Genomic DNA, 16,080 nt, shown 5'->3' with positions numbered 1-16,080 from the left:
AGAGTTAGGGAGAGATAGGTTTCCTCTGTATTTTTGCTTGAATAAATGTCTTTACCAACCACAATGGCAACATGGTGTCAGACTCGTACCGCTGAACCCTTACTGTACAAAGTGAGATACTGTGGTTAAATCAGAAGTGATGGTACCGAAGGGAGACGAGTGGTGCCTACATTGGAGGTGCACAATGCATGCTAAAGGTGGGCATAGTTATTGATTGGCAAGGCCATGATTTGGCAGGGTCCACTTTAAGCTAAGTGTCCTTTATCCAATCACAGGTGGCAAAGACGGCATTGGCCAAACGAGGAGCATGACGATGCACAATTACAATTTTTGTCCTTTCTGAGCAGGATTTGGTAAATAGAGTAATAACAAACAGTGGACTTGCACCTGCTATGGATTCAATAAAATAACTATTTAATCACAAACAAACATCAATTGCATTTAAAAAGGAGATGTACAATTAAATATTAAGCAATTCATATTCTATGCAAACTTTTCATAGTTTTCAATTACAATTACCTAGCATGAAGTAACAGTCCCCTGGATAAAGTGGAACAGCCAACCCTGGTGTCTCAATGTCCCATGCGATCTTCAAGCCCACATGCCATATGGCTGGATCTCTGCCAGTCCCAACGTTTTCTGTTAAATCTTCAATCAAAGTATCTAGAATCAAAAAAGGGACATGTTAGCAGCCAGCTAGCTTTCCAACCATTCATCTATTTATAGCACAACAGCCATTACAACACCTAAAAATGCAGATGCTATAATTCAAACCTGCGTTACCGGGTTACAGATTTTAGCAAGACTACTGAATTGACAAGTAGACATAACCAATATTGTACAGTGGGGTAGGACTTGATAATTGAGAGATGCTCTAGAGGAGACAAGAGGGTGGTGACATGGTATCAACCCTAGTGAAGTGGTGTAAAAACACAACCAACCAAAAATAGGAAACAATGGATTAATAAAAGGCTGCCTATCCTGCTTGCACCTACACAGCCCCGAATATATGTTTGATCTGGAGCTCTACTCATATTAATGCCTGATCTGAAGAGTAGCTTTAAGATAAAAGTGTATCTTAATTAGCATACATTACAAACATGTTTTCCAATTTAGACTTAATATTTTACTCTCCCAAAGGAAAAGCCCTCTTGGAATGGAAATTACATTTTTACTCAATAAAAAATCATTGTATTCCCAGCTTCAAATAAATAGAAAGTAAGTTATGCCCATGGTAAATTCTTGTAGAAGCCCTGCATGGTAAAGCAAGAACCATTTTGTCAGCAGCAGCTTTTCACACTAAACAAAATCATCAACAGAAGACCATTTTTCTGGGAGTACCTTACCCTGAACTGTAAATCCAAGATAGTACTTGTCAGAGCAGATGTCTATGTCTTAGGCAGAGGACTCGGCAAGATTCTCGCGAGTGAGTTTTTTTTTACATATGCTTCATCTCACGCTACTCCCACAAGAAAACAACTGACTAACTTGAAGCCAGATGGCTAATCTATGGACATACTGACAAACACTAGGCAATTTTGTTTCTGGACTCATACAATGTACCTTATGTACCTTTCACCTGCCAAAGCATTTTTGCGTAAATGAAAGGAGGCCAAGCAGCTCCCAAAAATCTAAATAAATAAGGCACAGGGACATGGACTGAAGGCTTTCTAGAAGCGCAGAACACAATAGTGCCTTTTTGTACAAGTTTATTTTTCATAAAAAAGAAAAAAAGAATTAGAATGTGTCAAAGTATGCAAGATTGATCAACTAGAAGACAGGAACAAGTGAATTGTAAGGCGTCAGAATCAAGAGTCGGACCCAAAATGTGGTATTTTTTGGGTAAAGACCTTTATTAAAGAATAAAATGGTTGGAAAATGCCTCCCTGTCCCTACCTCTAGGAGGGTTTTCCCTACTTCAAAGGAAACTAGTGAAATTTTCAGAAGTCCGAAACAATAAAGTTAGTCACTGTTGTGTCCGCAAAACCTACTTCTGCTCTACAACTAATATTCTGAGATAAATGTGCAAGGAACGTCTTTTCTCCTAAACTAAAATGTTTATAGTATTTTTGGTAGAATGGTTCTCAGCTTCGCTGGTATTGAAGTAATAAAGTAATGTTCCAAAATACAAAGCTTCAAGGCTAGGGGGACGGTCCTTTCCCCTAGACTTCTTTTTCTCTTTTAGTACTGTATAGTATATGAAGGATATTCTCTTGAACTCCCTCTTTGCATTCTACCACCTTAAGGTCTTCTTCTAAAACAGAGGGAATTCTAGACTTTCAAGTTTCTGGTATCTTACATGGGAAGAGCCCAGACTCTCAAAAGGTTGGCTTTCCATTATGAAGTACAGGACTCTCTTTAATGTTCTGTTTTTACTTCTCATATGGGTGCGGGTCCCATACTTCCACTACTGTGTTATAAACACTTCGCTTAGTCTCTTGTATTTTTAGACAAGTCTTTCTGGTTGGTTTCAGGGTTCCAGATGCCTTATTCTGGGGTACAGGTCCTTGACTCATACACCGGGTTTGTTTCTCCTTGGCGCACTCTTCTGCCAAGTATACAACTCCTCCAAAGTTTGCTTCAGGGTCTCAGACCCTCTCTTTGAGGTGTGGGTCCTCGACTTGCTCTATATCGTAATCGACCCTTTGTTTACTCTCCTGCCAAGTAGACAACTCTCTCTAGCTTTCTTCAGGGTCCCAGACCATCTCTTTGCGGTTCACTTGCTCAGCGCTGTGCCTCCCTGGACCTTGTGCAGCTCCCAAGCAACCTGTGTGCCCGTTTCTCCTCCCCAGGTCAGTACAGGTATTCTCCGAGGATCCGCTGCTTCTCTGAAATCTCTAGTCACGTTCAGAGCTTTGTCGGAGTCGGAAATAGTTCATTTGACACCTGCTTCTTCCCAGCCGGGTGTCTTTTCCCCAAGATCACTGGCCGTTGCAATGGAAGTCTGGAGGTCTCCCACAGCAGTAACGTGAGGTGTCCTGGTTTCGGGGACCTCTCTATCGTGTTCTTCTCCTCCGTGCTCAGCTTCTCAAGGGCAAGCCCTCCTCTCGCTCTCCGCTCCCTAGCTTGTCGCTACAAACACTTTCAAAACTCCAGCAAATTATATACTGCTGGTATGACATCCTTTCATCGCGGGATGTATTTTAGAAGGGTTTTTCACCATGAATATTTTAACAAAAAAAAACCATCACATTTTTAGGGGGGGTTAGACGATTATATATATGGGGTATGGGTGTTTGGCAATACATACAAAATGAAAAGGAATGGGGGTTGAGTGGGAACCCCACCAAAAATATTTTTTAAATAATTCTATGGGTTTTTTCATTAAAAAAATTGCAGTAAAAAACCCTGCGATGAAATGACATGTAACCATACTGCTTTGGGCCAATCACTGGTGTTAGGAGACTAGGCTGCTCATTCTGCTTCTCAAGCATAATCTTTGTACTCACGATGCACCTTTTCGTCCCAGTACTAGCCTTAAAGCTATGGGTCTGATATTTGGAAGTCTTTTGATTCTCATATTTATTTGTTAAGCCAGATGAAATACCATGGCAATAAAACATGTCAGTTCTATCTAATGTGACGAATCTAGCAACATCGTCAATGATTCTCTGGCGGGAAGCTTCTCTTGCTTGGCCAGGGAAAAGGCAGGGAAAGGCAGAAGCTACCTGACCCTGTGGTGGCTATCTCCGGGAGGACCACGTAGGGGAGGAGAAATTCCAGAGAGGCAGGAAAACACTTAATCAAAATAAACCTTCCGATGTTATTCTTAATGAGACCCATGTGCATTTGCAACATGCCTGCAGGGCTTATTGTGACGCAGATAAAGAATTTGCAAGTTCTCTTAACCAACAACCTTATTTACCTTCCCCCCTTTTTTAGTACTGAGACGAACAAGAGGTATGGACCAATGAGGATGACCTGTATCAGTAAGCAAATGCTGCATTTTAGTTTTTGGAAAGTGTTAACTAATGCCGGGAAGTTTAAAACACACACAGCTGAGCAGAATACGAGCAAAAGGTAGAGAATGCAGCAGAACGCAGCTTCTGCGTATGCTGGTTGGAATGCTGGAGGCGAGCGCACTGTGGAAGGCAACAGAGATTGACGAGAAGAGTCTGCAGAGAGACCGGGCCAAGAGAAGCTCACCACTTTATTGCTATAGGCAGCTGGAGACAGCAGAAGCAAAGAAAGATAAAGCGGGAGCCAAACGGCTAACAGGACGCATCCCCAGTCAGCGAACCAAAGGAGAAGTCAATGGAAGGACACGAGGAATGCCAGAGCTGCCCGGTAAGCCCTGAGAGAGTGAGTGGGTTACCGGAGCCCTTGGAGTGAGTGTCGCACATCATTAACAGTGCGAGAAAGCCCAATTAAAGTAATTGGAGGAACTGATACAAATACAAACAGTTTTAAGAAAGGGTTGGCGACCCAAATCTTGGAAAGAAAGATCGATGCAAATATGAACAATGTTAAGAAAGGGTTGGTGACCCAAATCTTTGAAAGAGATTGATACAAATACGAACAGTGTTAAGAAAGGATCGGCGACCCAATACTTGGAAAGAGAGATTGATACAAATACAGTGTGAAGAAAGGGTTGGTGACCCAATATTTGAAAAGAGGAGTTGATACCAATACGAACTTTGCTGAGAAAGGTTTGGTGACTTAATACTGGAAAAGCATTATTTCTTGGAGAAAAGAAAGAGTGAGCAGAGAATGCACACGCACAGGCAGGATAGTGAATCAGGCAAACAGTGAGTCTGGGAATCACACCCATAAAAGAATATACAGTCTTTGCAGGAGAGTACACTGTCATGATCTCTGCTTCCAAAAGATCAGGACTTGCCCGACTCCCTTGGAAGCAGACCCATAACCCCGGTTCCGAGTGCCAGCCAGTCCCAATTGGGACCTTTTGGACCTTGTCCTGGCGCCAGTGGCACCAGGCTCATAAAGATGCCCAGTCCCAGCGCTGGAAGCGCCGGGCTCATAATGCTTGGGTGGACTTACCTCTAGCAGACCATGCTGCTTACTTACCTGCCAGTTGAACCCCTGATCCTCTTCTGTTTGGGACTACTTTTCCTGTTGGGTGGGGCAGGAGCCACTCCCTAGGTTCAGAACACTGGAACTCTTCTGGAAAGCAGGAACTCTTTTCTTACCTAGGCGTGGCTGTGGAAGGAGACACCTAAGCACTACAGGAGGCTATTTAAACCACACCCGATGGATGAATCTTGCTTTGTGTTATTCTGCATTCTCTGCAGCAGAACGCTCATCGTGTCTTCTGCTTCTGATCCTGGGCCTAAGGGAACAAAGGCTTACCATCCTGGAATCCAGTCTTCAGCAGCACCTGTAAAGACAAAGAAAGAACAGGTTAGCACTACGGTCTTCAGTGGTAGCGCATCTCTAACCTGGTCCATCGGCTGTCACCAACGCCTCGCGCTGCATTCCGGCATCTGAAAGACAAAGGCTTACCTACTCTTCGCATGCTCCGGAGGTCTTCGCACTGCATTCCGGCATCTGAAAGACAAAAGCTTACCAGCTCTTCGCACGCTCCGGAGGCCTTCGGCGCTGCATCCCACATCTGAAAGACAAAAGAAGGTGCGTTTAAAGACATTGGGCAACTTTATTACTCACGTGCCATTACTCCTTCCCACGCCGAATCCAGTGGGTATTCCAGCACCCTTCAGCTTCTCTAAAGCTCCAAACTTGTACCTGCAAGATAAAAGGGACAGTTAGTGCGCATCGTGAAGCAGGCTACAAGCGCTTACTTACGTGCTTCCAGGCGCTTCTATTCCTCACGCGGGTTCGATCCTCAACTCTCATCAGCCCGCCATCCGCCATCGCCGGAACCCTGCAAAACAAGAGATATCATTACAAAAGACTTTTAAGACATTTGAAGTGCCCAGAACTTACCGTTCGTGCAGTTAACGACGGACAGCAGTCCTCTGAGGTCAAGAGGCCTGCACCCTTATCCAGTGAAGAAACTGGTTACGGCACCCTGCCCCGAGGCAGATGGAGAGCTTGGCGTTCACTTACCTAAGGTGAGGGCGTTAACCTTTGGGGTTCTACAGGAGAAGAGAAAGGGAAGAGGAGAGAGGCACCCAATAACCCCAGTTCATTAATCCCATATTTTCTATCTGCAGACATCTTACTCTTCGAGTCAGACATACAGTGCACAGAGGTCCAGCCCAAAGAGCCAACCGTGTGTTACACATCACCTTTGAAGATACGGCATTCCCCCAGTCAAGACCGGCGCCTCTGCGGGAATCAGGTGAGCGTTACATACACCAGGCACTGTGCAAGTATGGGTCCTGCACCCAAGAAACAGAACTTTGATATACAAGCAGGAGGGTAAACCAGGAGTGAGAAGAGAAGTAAGGAACAAGTTACTTACCTGTAACTGTTGTTCTCCAGCATGGGTCTGGCATGGATTCACATGCTCATGAATATTCCCCGTCGTCAGGCTGGGAATCCTCGGTAAAGAAAAAACCAGTATCAGTTTCGTTTCTGATCTGTCTTTCGTAGTAATAACCAATCACTGGTCTCTGCGTCATACTGACCACAGCCAATGACTGCCCTCTACCTAAGCACCGCCTCTGGCAGCCATCTTCAGATTTGGAAGCACGTGAAGTGGCAGTATGACCAAGTGAAGAGCCGCAGAGGGGTAGGCGGGAGGGTTCGCATGTGAATCCATGCCAGACCCATGCTGGAGAACAACAGTTACAGGTAAGTAACTTGTTCCTTCTCCAGCATGGGGTCTGGCATGGATTCACATGCTCATGAATAAAGAATACATAGCAGTACACACATGCACAACCACGGGAGGTGGCAAAGGCTCAACATTAAGCATCACATCAACTCAACATTAAGCATCTTACCTCCTCACCAGGCTCACCTCAGGCGAACAGGTTGCGCAGCACTGCTTGGCCGACCCTGGACTCCTCCCTGGAATCCCGGTCGACGCAGTAGAATTTTGTGAAGGTGTGCGTCGACCTCCACGTAGCAGCCCTGCATATGTCCAGCAGGGGCACACCAGATAGGAACGCCGTGGTAGCTGCGATCGCTCTGGTGGAATGGGCTCTCGGACGGCCAGGCAGTGGTCGGTTTGCCAACCGGTGACAGCACATGATACAGCCGGAGAGCCATCTGGAGATGGAAGCCTTCGAGAGAGCCTTCCCCTGATTGACAGGTCCAAAGTTCACAAAGAGTTGTGACGTCTTCCGAAAACCCTTCGTGCGGTCCACGTAGAACTTCAGCGCTCTAGCTACATCCAGCGAGTGCAAAGTCCTCTCAGCCGGCGACGAAGGCGACGGGAAGAACACAGGTAACACCAAGGGTTCGTTGAGATGGAAGTCCGACGGTACCTTGGGCATGAAGGAGGGGTGCGTCCTGAGCACTACCCTCGTGTCGTGGAAAGTCAAGTACGGGGCCTTGCAGGAAAGGGCCTGGATCTCTCCCACTCGTCGTGCGGAGGTGATGGCCACAAGAAAAGCTGTTTTCCACGATAGAAACTTCAACGGGGCCGAGTGCAGAGGCTCGAACGGAGGTCCCATGAGCTTGGTCAGCACCACGTTGAGCTCCCACGCCGGGGCCGGAGCCTTCACCGGCGGGAACGATCTGAACAGTCCCTTCATGAACTCTTTCACCAGACGATGAGACCACAAGGACGTCCGCCCCGTGGTTCTGGTGTATCGGGAGATCGCAGCAAGATGAATCTTGATGGACGCGTGTGCCAGACCAGCTTTGGCCAGCGTCAGCAGGTACGGCAGTACTTGGGGAGCCGTAATCCGTAGAGGGTTAATCTTCTGTGCGTGGCACCAGACAGAGAACCTCTTCCATTTGTGTCCGTAGCATTTAAGAGTCGAGGACGCCCTGGCCTTTGCAAGAACCTCTCTGCAATCGGCCGGTATGTCGTATCCTCCAAACTCTAGCGCTGCAGGAGCCAGGCCTGCAAGTTCAGCGACTTCGGGTCGTGGTGGAGGATGGCGCCTCCTTCCCTGGAGAGTAGATCCGCGTCCGCCGGCAGCTTGATCGGCGGGGACGCTGACAAGTCCAGAAGGTCCGGGAACCATATCTGCCTCGGCCACGCAGGTGCGACGAGGATCATCCTGCACCGTGACCTCTTGAGCTGGTTGACGAGCCAGATTAGCAGAGGCAAGGGAGGGAACGCGTAGAGGAACAGGCCCTCCCAGGGGAACGAGAAAGCATCGCCCATGCTCCTCGTCTGGGGAAACCTGCTGGCGAACCTCCGGCACTTGGTGTTCGTCGCCGTCGCGAACAGGTCGATCTGGGGTGTGCCCCACCGTCGGAAGAGGCGATCCACCAGATCCTGCCATAGTTCCCACTCGTGGCACGAGCGCAGCTCCCTGCTGAGTGAGTCGGCGATGGTGTTTTTTATCCCTGCCAGATGAAACGGCACCAGAAACATCCCTTGGGCGACGGCCCAATGCCACAGGTCCTGCGCCTCCTTGGACAGCGCTGGTGACCTGGTTCCGCCCTGTTTCCTGATGTAAAACATGGTGGTGGTGTTGTCGGTGAAGATCCTCACCACCTTGCCCTTGAGGGACGGAAGGAAGGACCTGAGGGCCCGAAACACTGCACGGAGCTCCAGGACGTTGATATGCAGGGACTTCTCCGTCGGGAGCCAGAGTCCCCTTGCGTGCAGATTTTCGGTGTGCGCTCCCCACCCTTCCAGGGAGGTATCCGTGGTCACAGTCTCCTGGTGGGCTGGGGTCTGGAAGTCCATGCCCGCCGTCAGATGCGCGCGGGTACCCCACCACCGTATCGCTCGTCGGAAACTCTCGTCGAGCTTGATCCTTTCCTCGAAGCTGCCCGTCGTCTGGATCCAGCGCGCATCCAGGAATTCTTGCAACGGGCGCATCCGGAGCCTGCACATGGGAATGAGGTAGATGCAGGAAGACATCATCCCGAGGAGGGACTTGATGGACCTCACTTTGGCCGCGTCGGCCACCAACATCCGTTGCACCTTGCCCAAGATGGTCCTGGTCCTCTCCTCCGACGGGGAGGCCAGAAGGGACACTGTGTCGAGCCTCGCTCCCAGAAACAGTGCGACTTGCGCGGGCACCAGGTGGGATTTGGCGTAGTTCACGGAGAATCCCAGGTCCGTGAGGAGTTGGACGGTCCTTGCCGTGTGGACCACGGCGAGCTCCCTCGTCTTGGCGCGGATGAGCCAGTCGTCCAGGTAGGGGTAGACGTGAATCCCCTCGCGGCGCAGCTGCGCCGCCACCGGTGCGAGGCACTTGGTGAATACCCTGGGTGCCGACCGTAGTCCGAAGGGAAGGGCTTTGAACTGGTAATGACGCCCTTGGACCACGAACCTGAGGAATTTTCGGTGCCCCTTTAGGATGGGAATGTGGAAGTAGGCATCCTCCAAATCCAACGACGATAGGAAGCCTCCTTCCTCCAGTTGACCCAGGACGTGCTGGAGGGTGACCATCAGGAACTTCTGCGCCTTGATGAACTTGTTCAGCCGTCGCAGGTCTAGGATGGGGCGCCATCCTCCCGTCTTCTTCTTCACGAGGAAGTATCGCGAGTAGACTCCGGAGCCCCGAAGCCTCTTTGGGACGAGTTCGATGGCGCCCTTGCTGAGCATCGCCTTTACCTCCAGGAGAAGTTGAGGGACGTGAAGCTCTTTCCTGGCCACGGGGGGGACGCGCGGGCACCTTCTTTGAAACTCGAGCGCGTGGCCCCGGGCCAGGGCGTCCAGCACCCAACGGTCGGTGGAGATGGACTCCCACACGCTGACGAAGCCCGCCAGCCGGCCTCCCACCGGGGTGCTTCGGTGGGGGCCCGACCCCACGGCCGGTTCAATCCTGCTTGGACGCGGCCTTGCCGCCTTGACCTCCTTGGCGACGACGGCGGGGTCCGCTAGACTTGCCTCGTCCTCTGTAGGCCTCTTGCGACGACGAGCGGGCCGCTTGACGGTAGGAAGCGAAACCGCCGCCGGAACCTTTGGAGGCGCCCTTGCCTCCGCCGCTCCGAAAGGGCGTCCGTCGTTGCTGCAGGACTCCAAGGGCCCGGGCCGTCTCAGTATCCGCCTTGATGGCCTGAAGGGAATCGGCCACTGTCTTCTCAAACAGGTTGTTCCCGTCGAAGGGCATGTCCAGGACTCTGGTCTGGACGTCCTGCCGAAAGTCCGTAGCTTTGAGCCATCCACGACGTCGAAGGCAAACGCCGTTGCCCAGCTGGCGGAACCCAGTGTCGGCGATGTCCGTCGCCACGGTGATGGCGTGGTCCGAAGCCACTTCACCTTCCTGCAGGATCTCAAGGGCCTCCGCCCTCTTGTCGTCCGGCAGAAAATCCAGCAGGGGAGCTATCTTGTACCAGAGCTCCCTGTCGTAGCGGGCCACGATAGCCAAGGCGTTGGCCGCTTTAATCGTCGTCGCTGCCGACGAGATGACTCTACGTCCCATAGCATCCAATTTCTTTCTTTCTTTCCCTCGCCGTCCGGCGGGGAAGTCGATGTGGAGGCCGCACCCCCCCCCGCTTTCTTCCTGGCTGCCGCGGAGACGACGGAGTCCGGGGTAGGCTGCGCCCGGAGGCATAGGGGGGCCGTGTCCGGGACCCGGTACTTTTTCTCGTACCGGTCTCTTCTAGCTGGCGTCGTGGAAGGGTTCTTGAGGAGGGAAAGGCCCTCATCCCAAATGTCGTCCAACAGAGGCACTGCGAGGACCGTCTTCCTCTTGGCCTCGCGCCGCTGATAAAGGAAGCCTTCCTTTTTCTTCTCCTCAGGGCAGAGTTGGAAAAGCTCGGAAGCCCTGGAGATCATGGAGTGGAAAGATCCGATCTCGTCGGGCGGAGAAGCCCTGGTGGGAGGTGACGACGGAAAATCCTCGTCGTATGCCTCGTCGTCCGTACCCGTCGCTGCCGTGTCAGTCCCCGTATCATCCCCTCGGGTGGACGGGGAGGAGGGCTGGACGGGGCGCGACGGTTGAAAAGGAGGTGGTGGATGGATCCTTCTTTTCTTGGTAGGGGGAACACCAGAAGGTCCCGGTTCTGGATCCCCCGACGGGAGAGGTTCCTCCGTCGGTAACGGTAGCCTCGTCCTTATCTCGGTGCATAAGGACTGTATGGCCAACAAAATGGCCGCCGAGTTGTCTTGCGGCGCTGGCAGAGGGGAATCCGACGGGCGAGCAGGGGCCCCGTCGGTATCCTCGACGATGTCGTCGTCGTCACCTGCGTCGGGGTCCATTCCGACGGGCTGGCCTTGTTCCACGCCTAGGCCGTGGCTTAAGACCTCGATCAGCTCCTCTTCTGAGGTTGAGGCCGAATCTACGACGAAGCCCTGCCCCCCCTTTCACGGGGGTCCTATCGATGGGCACAAAAGAAGACTCCCTCCGAGGAGGCAGGGAGATTCTGGGCCCTGAGGTCGCCACCACTGGTGCAGCCTCCACAGGCTGAGCCAGGGCCGCCGCGACCGTTTCGATAGAGGGCTTGGTCGGATGGATCAAGGCCTTCACCACCTTAGGTGCGCTCACCGCCTTATCCTTGAGGGAGGGGGCACTGCCACGCTCCTCCTCTGCCTTAGAGCTCGACCGGGGCCTCTCCAGGAGCTTCGCCGGGTGCTCGGCCTTCCTCTTACCCGACCCAGAGCGTTGGCTCGTGGTTGATGGTGCCGGGGAGGGTGCGCCCTGCCTGGCGCCCGTAGAGCCCGACCGTTCGGCGCTCCCGGTGCCAGCGGACTCGCGGTGCTTGGCCTTATGTTGGGCCCCCGTCGCCGGGGCGCCCTCAAAGGTCTTAGAAGACCGCTCGGATTTCTTCCTCTTGTCGCCAGACGGGCTCTTACCCTCCAGCCAGTGGGCGAGACGTTGATGACGGTCCTTCATGGTGCGTTCCGACATGTTGCCGCAAAACGCACAGTCCTTCTCCACGTGCGTTTTGTCCTCATGAAGGCAGTAAAGGCAGAAAGAGTGTTCGTCCTCCTTAAAGACGTTCTGCAGCTGGCATCCAGGGCAGACCCTGAACAGCTTTCCGGGCGTCGAGCTTCCCTTCTCCTGGGCCATCTCCGAGACCGGGCCTGAGAAGCTTCTGGAGTCCTCCGAAGTGTAGCTCGACGAAATCTCACCCTTGAGGGGCACAGACAAATCCGACACGGGTCCCCGTTGATCGGATGTAGGATCGGTGGAGCTTGAGGCTCTTTTGACCGAAAGAATCGAAGTTTTTTGTGAAAAAGCGCGAAAAATAGCACTAACGCTCGAGAGCAATAGCACGAGGATCCCAACACATGAACGTGCGGTAAAAATCTGAAGATGGCTGCCAGAGGCGGTGCTTAGGTAGAGGGCAGTCATTGGCTGTGGTCAGTATGACGCAGAGACCAGTGATTGGTTATTACTACGAAAGACAGATCAGAAACGAAACTGATACTGGTTTTTTCTTTACCGAGGATTCCCAGCCTGACGACGGGGAATATTCATGAGCATGTGAATCCATGCCAGACCCCATGCTGGAGAAACCTGAAACCGTGGAACAGTAAGAACAAATACAGAAGGGAAGACCCATACCCTTTATAAGGATCAGTGATAAAGTCCCAATATCCTCCCAGGAGAGTATAATACAAGGGTAAAAAGAGGAACAGCCAAAGGAAAAGGGAAGAACCATACCCCTTTAAGGTGAATTGAGATACAGAGTGGGATAAACTGAATATTTAAAAGAACTGTGTATTTAACAGGGAGTCAAGAGAGGAGGCTTCCTCCTTGAACTGTAATAAAGTGACATTCAAACTACCAGAAGAAATCTAGGGGAAGGGAAAACCCCATTCCTGGTGGAATTTTATTCCTTTGTTTTCGACACCTCAGAACTTTATGTTTTCAACTCTGAGAAGGCTACAAGTACCTAGCTTACACAAATCCCCTTTTTACACATTATATTGACTTTAGTATGTAAGAGTAGGTTTAGGGTTTTAGGCACAGGACAGAGGACGCTCTTTTCTTTAACAGATACAGATGTTCCTTAGTTTTGTTGAGGCAGGAAAACCCCTATTAGGATTAGGAATCAATAGGATATCTCCAAACACCCTTATTATTTTGTGATAAATAAAAGTTTATAATCAACACTTTAACATGCCACTGTGTCTGAGTCTTACTCTTGATCCCTTATACTATGCAGGTATAAGAATGGTTTAAAGAGGGGGAAGGATTGGGGTCCATCACACATGGATTAGATTCTGCATTCTCTGGTGTTGTTGGTTCCCAATCTCAGTGGGGAATTCCTTCGCCACATAATCTGTCCCTTGTGTGTTAACAACCGGAACAGCAGTGTACTCTGGGCGTACTGCCCTAGCGCCGAGAAAAAGATCCCCCTCTAGGGAAGAAGGGACAACATCCTCAGATTGGTCACAGAATATCTACAGTAACTATAAAGATATGAATATTCTTTCACCCTACTGCTACAGGCTCAGGTTCCCCATCTTTTGCCTTGGGTTCAATGGTTGATGGCCTCTGGCTTTGGCCTTCCCTTCAAACTCGCTTCAGGACACAGGGTAGATCAGCCCACGTGTCAATGATCCTCTCTTTACAGGGTCAATGACCCTCTGCTTACAGGGTCTCCAAGACTAGACTGCCTTCAGAACTCTTACATCCAGTCTGTTCAAGAGCACCCTGACTCTCCTCCAAGGTGTAGTGGCTCTCTGGTTCTTCCTTTCAACAAGCTCCCCTTGTATCAACGTAGCAGTTCTGCCTCCTCCAGGAGAGTCTCTTCTTCTGCCTTTACCCAGTCTCCTTTATACTTCTAGGTCTGGGCTTGGCTTACAATGTTGCCTGCGATTGGTTATTTGAACGCTTAGTGCAATTGGCTCTTTCAGAGATTTGTTTCATTATCCCTCATTAAAGCTTTTTAAATAGTGATTTCATAATGGCTAATTGTTTTATGAGCTTTTGGATCATTGGCGCTGGCCTGCAAGGGCTCAAAAGTGGTTGCGACATGCAGCACCATCTTGTAATCCTGTGTGACCAAGTGAACGCCTCTGCATTGCTCAGCAGCTCCTCTGTGCCGATATCACACATCTATTCTCCGGGTGTGCGAGGTGGTGTTAGTTCTCTTGATGGTAAGACTTTGCTTCAGTTTCTGTGTAACTCAAACTCAGCGAGTTCACAGAACGGCTGTTCCTCCAATAAATGGTTTATCACTGTGTCCCACAATGACCTTGGGAAATGAAGAAGTCCAGGACAGAACTCTGCAGTGGACAGAGCTCCACCGGTATTGCTCTTCTTCCACCCTCTGTAAGGCACATTGGGTAGCGACCAAGCCAGACCAGTCCCTAATGGCTTGCTTCCCCCACATACCAGAACGGGGAGGTCTGACAACTCACCACAGTACTTTATTAAATCTCATTTGACAGAAACATCTGTACTGTTCCAAACACTCGGTCTCAATCATTAATCCCTTACTAATATTAAAGTCCAGCTCCAGTTGTCTTGTATCACTTCTTTATTCTCCCATAATTAAGTTTATTTGCCATTCCAGACTCTAAATGTAAACCCCACACACTGTAAACAGCATTTTAATGTCTTTTTTAACTCCATTAGTTAGTAATGGCCATACCAGCGATATGTGCCCAATGCGAAGCCCAGGGCACATAATGAGAGTAAGGACAGTTAAAACCTGTTACAGCCAGCCCCACAAAGCTGTAATACAGATACCACTCTTGGCTTAACCCAAGAGTTGCCTTCTTCTCACTCTCTCAACATTTACCATAATGACTTTCCACCCTCCCCTCCTTCATTCAGCACTTAACCCATAAATCTCCCTTCCCACTCCCGGCACTTACTCTTATGAATTTTGCCCCACACTCCTTCAGCACTTACCCATGCATTATTCCTTCCCCCTGCACTTACTCCATATATGCACACAGTTTGTAGCCTGGGGAATCCCTCCTTTTTTGTTACTCAGGTGAGAACAATGCCTTCTCCAAGGTCGTAGTGTTAGCCTGAGCCAGGAGTAGCCCTGCATTTATGAAGTGCCATTTTGTTCGACTACAGAAAGTTAAACAGCATATGGGAATTTGTTCCCAGTACCCATGGGGGATCCACACTCTGTAGGGCAAGGCAGGTTAGCCCACTAAGCCAAACATCCACTAGAGGACAAAACCTAAAAGCTGCAATGAAGAACAGACGCAGGAACCCCAATGGATTTCAGCAGGAAGGAAGCCACAGCAGTGCGGAACCCGAGGAGGAAACCAAGGGAGAAAAGCCTTGTTGGCTTACAGGAAAGCCAGCCTGGAAGAGCACCGCTCAGAAACGGAAGGTATGCAGTTGCTCCAGGGAACTGGACAGAGGGCAAAAGGGCCCCAAGAGACCCCATAGCGGGGTGAAAGAAATACAACCCCAAGGCAGGGTGAAGACAGAACCCAGGGCGGGGTGAAAGAGAGCCCAAGGTGGAGTGAAAGAAACCAGAAGCTGAGGCAGGGTGAAAGAAAGGTAAACCCAAGGCAGGGAAAGAAACCAGACCCCCCCAAGGCAGGTGAGGAACCAGAGACCCAAGGGAGGGGTAAAACCAGAAGGCAAGCAACTGGAGAAAATACTGTAGAGTTCATGGGTAGGGAGCCCAGGGAAATATGTGAGGTGTACGTACAAAGCAGGAAGTGCCCAAAAGACTGAACGCAGACCAGAGACTGGGAAAGAGGGTCTATGAATATCAAAGAAAAGAGACTAACCAGAGACGGATGCTCAGCCCCTAAGAGGAGCAATCCAATAAGAGAAACATGGTGTCCTGAATAGAACCGTGTAACGCAGTGAAGAGGACCTATCTGTTGAGAAAGAGCCATCGCACTGGGGTCAGAAACTAACCACCATTCCTCTGTCGGGCAAAGACCTGTATTGTATTTTTTTTTAAATAGTTTGGTTATTTTCTTTAAGTGGCAGAGACAGAAGTCAGACCAGAATAGGTTTCTGGATGGCGTAGTTTAGTTGATTTGTAAGATGTCCTGACTAGCACTTTTTAATTTCTTTTCCTACTTTAGATTAGGTCCAAGAGTCTAGAGACAGCTTTAGTTTAAGAAGTTCAAAATATAAACACCTTTAACAAAGATGTAATCGCGTCCGTCTCTGCATTCTGCCTTACCACATAAAGCAG

General features: G+C 50.1%; 1 protein-coding gene across 1 annotated transcript in view; it reads right to left on the bottom strand.

Annotated features, from left to right (window-relative positions):
- FTO (FTO alpha-ketoglutarate dependent dioxygenase) overlaps window positions 1-16,080 on the bottom strand; it is a 2,588,464-nt gene that overhangs the window by 1,825,738 nt on the left and 746,646 nt on the right. The window contains exon 4 of the mRNA XM_069639585.1: window positions 520-663. Coding sequence (XP_069495686.1) covers window positions 520-663 — 144 coding nt within the window. The remainder of the gene's footprint in view (window positions 1-519; window positions 664-16,080) is intronic.

This window comes from Ambystoma mexicanum, chromosome 1q (genome assembly GCF_040938575.1).
Source record: "Ambystoma mexicanum isolate Mex_15411 chromosome 1q, UKY_AmexF1_1, whole genome shotgun sequence".
Taxonomy (NCBI): Eukaryota; Metazoa; Chordata; class Amphibia; order Caudata; family Ambystomatidae; genus Ambystoma; species Ambystoma mexicanum.
The sequence above is the reverse complement of the archived record's forward strand: the minus strand, read 5'-3'. Positions and strand labels throughout refer to the sequence as shown.